General features: G+C 34.8%; 1 protein-coding gene across 1 annotated transcript in view; it reads left to right on the top strand.

Moving 5' to 3' along the window:
* The window catches only part of Cfap54 (cilia and flagella associated protein 54), a 372,605-nt gene that overhangs the window by 125,703 nt on the left and 244,628 nt on the right, over window positions 1–2,274 (top strand). Inside the window, exon 32 of the mRNA XM_029563104.1 lies at window positions 257–357. Coding sequence (XP_029418964.1) covers window positions 257–357 — 101 coding nt within the window. The remainder of the gene's footprint in view (window positions 1–256; window positions 358–2,274) is intronic.

The following is a 2,274-nucleotide window of genomic DNA, read 5'->3' as shown; positions in this document are numbered from 1 at the left end:
AACAGAAATACTTAAATTTATAATTCTGTAATACCTTATAAATTCTTGTTATCATAAAGATATTTTTATAATCAGTTATCTTTGTCTATTGGGAGCTTTGTTACTTTTGATAGTAATGTTAATTGAGGAATGTAAGAAAACCAATGTGTTTCAGTGCCAGGAGGTAAGCATTAGAGTAAGAAGCAGTTATATTTTTATGTTCCAATTTTTAAGAATATTTTTAATTGTAACATTTCTGTTATGTTTTTCCATGAAGAGTTTAGAGGTCATGCCAAGAAGAAGAAAGAAGGAGAAGGAGACTCTGAAAGATTTTTTTTTGAGGAATCCAGCCATTTTTGAAATGGCAGAACAGGAAAGGTATTAATGAATTAAATCAACACAAGTTTAGTTGAGCATTGTGTGTTGGGCATGAATTTGGGTACTAGGGATATACTGGTAAACCTGACGGGAAATAATTAAACTCAGTGGGTCATACACAAAAGGAGACATAAAAGTAGAAGGGACTTGTTGAGAAGAAAGTTCCAGCAGGAGAGGAAGGGGGCATGAGAGAGGGGAATGGTAGGTACAAATGACTAGAATTCATTATAGACATATGAAACTGTCAGACAATAAAAAAACAAAAAATAACTCCCTCCAAGGAGCTTTCACATTATAATAAAAACAACCAACACAAATTAGACTGTGGAAAATCTTGTGATGGGGCACATTACAGAGTACAGAGTCATTGGTGGCAGCAGTGGTTGACACTGAGTTGGAATTGCTTTCAGAAAGTTGGAAAAGTTTCAGAGAACCTAACGTTCTTTCTCTATTTTAACTGACATATTTATGGGGTACAGTATGCTAATTAAATGCTCGTATATATAATGTCAGTGACCAAATGAGGGTAACTAGTATTTCCTTGTTTTCAAACATATGTCACTTCTCTGTGTTGGGACCCTTTAGTGACTTTGAAACACAGATTATTGCAGACCATTGAGACTCTTCATGCTATGACACTCACGCAAACTCCTTTTATCTACCTCCATTTTGTCACCCACCATCTCACCTCTCTGTGTTTCCCCTCCCTCATGTCCTTCTGGGTGACCACTCTTTGCACTGTGTGCCTGTCTATTCCTAGATTATTTCACTCATTCTGATGTACTCCAATTCCATATGTATCATAATAAATTACAGAATTTCATTCTTTTTTTAAGTGCCTGGATAATACTCTATTGTATATATGTATACCGCATTTTCTTTATCATTTATCCATTAATGGGCATGTAGGCTAATTCTGTACCATGGTTCTTATGGATAGTGCTACAGGAAACATGAGAGTGCAGGCGTATCTTTGATGTGATGGTTTTACATCCTTTAGTTATATACTCAGTAGTGAGACTCCTAGATCATGTGGTAGTTGCTTTTGTCTGGTCAGGAACTTCCATACTATATGCCTTTATGACTGTGACAATGCCTAATACTCTCAACCATAAAACTTATCACGGTGTAATGTTTAGCTTCTATTTTTATGAATGCATATTTATGATTATTATACATTCTTAATGTTTCTTACACTCATTATCTTTAGCTGATAATGATTAGTGATTTCTATCTGAACAATTCCCACAATATTTGCAGAACGTCTTTGTTTTCCCTTTGTTTGTATGTCTACTATCTTTTTGATTATTCCTTTATCTTAATTATTTAAATCATAGTATATTTTATTATTTTTCTAGAGGTATTTTTAAATTATGTGTATATGCATGGGTATGTGTGTGGGCATGTGCACATGTGCATGCAGGTACCTATGGAGTCCAGAACGGAACATTGGATCACCTGGAGCTAGAGTTACAAGATGGTTGTGAGCAACCCTATGTGGGTGCTGGGAGCTGAATTCCTGTTCTCTGCAGAGCAGCAAGCACTGTTAACCACTGAGCTATTTCTCCAGCACTATAAATTATGGTCTGTTTTAGATGGCACCATTTATTGAGTAGTCTATTTTCTGAATAGTATATTCTTTTGTCACTGTTGCCTTTGTTATTTATTTAATATTCATGCATATATCTTGGGGGAATGCTTTTCTATTTCATTAGTCCATTTTTGTACTTCTGAGTCAAATAACCCACCATTGTAGTTACTTTGGCTTTAAGTAAAATATCGTTACAGCGTAGCAACTGTCTTTCTGGCATATTGTCTTTCTTTGTACAACTCTTGGATTTTCTTCTACAAAATAGTTTGGAATAGATTCCTGAAAAACAAGGAACATTTTTATTGTGAATCTGAAAAGACAGAATT

This window comes from Nannospalax galili, unplaced genomic scaffold (genome assembly GCF_000622305.1).
Source record: "Nannospalax galili isolate Female #2095 unplaced genomic scaffold, S.galili_v1.0 scaffold734, whole genome shotgun sequence".
NCBI lineage: Eukaryota > Metazoa > Chordata > Mammalia > Rodentia > Spalacidae > Nannospalax > Nannospalax galili.
Note: the sequence above shows the minus strand (reverse complement) of the source record. Positions and strands in the feature narration are given on the sequence as shown.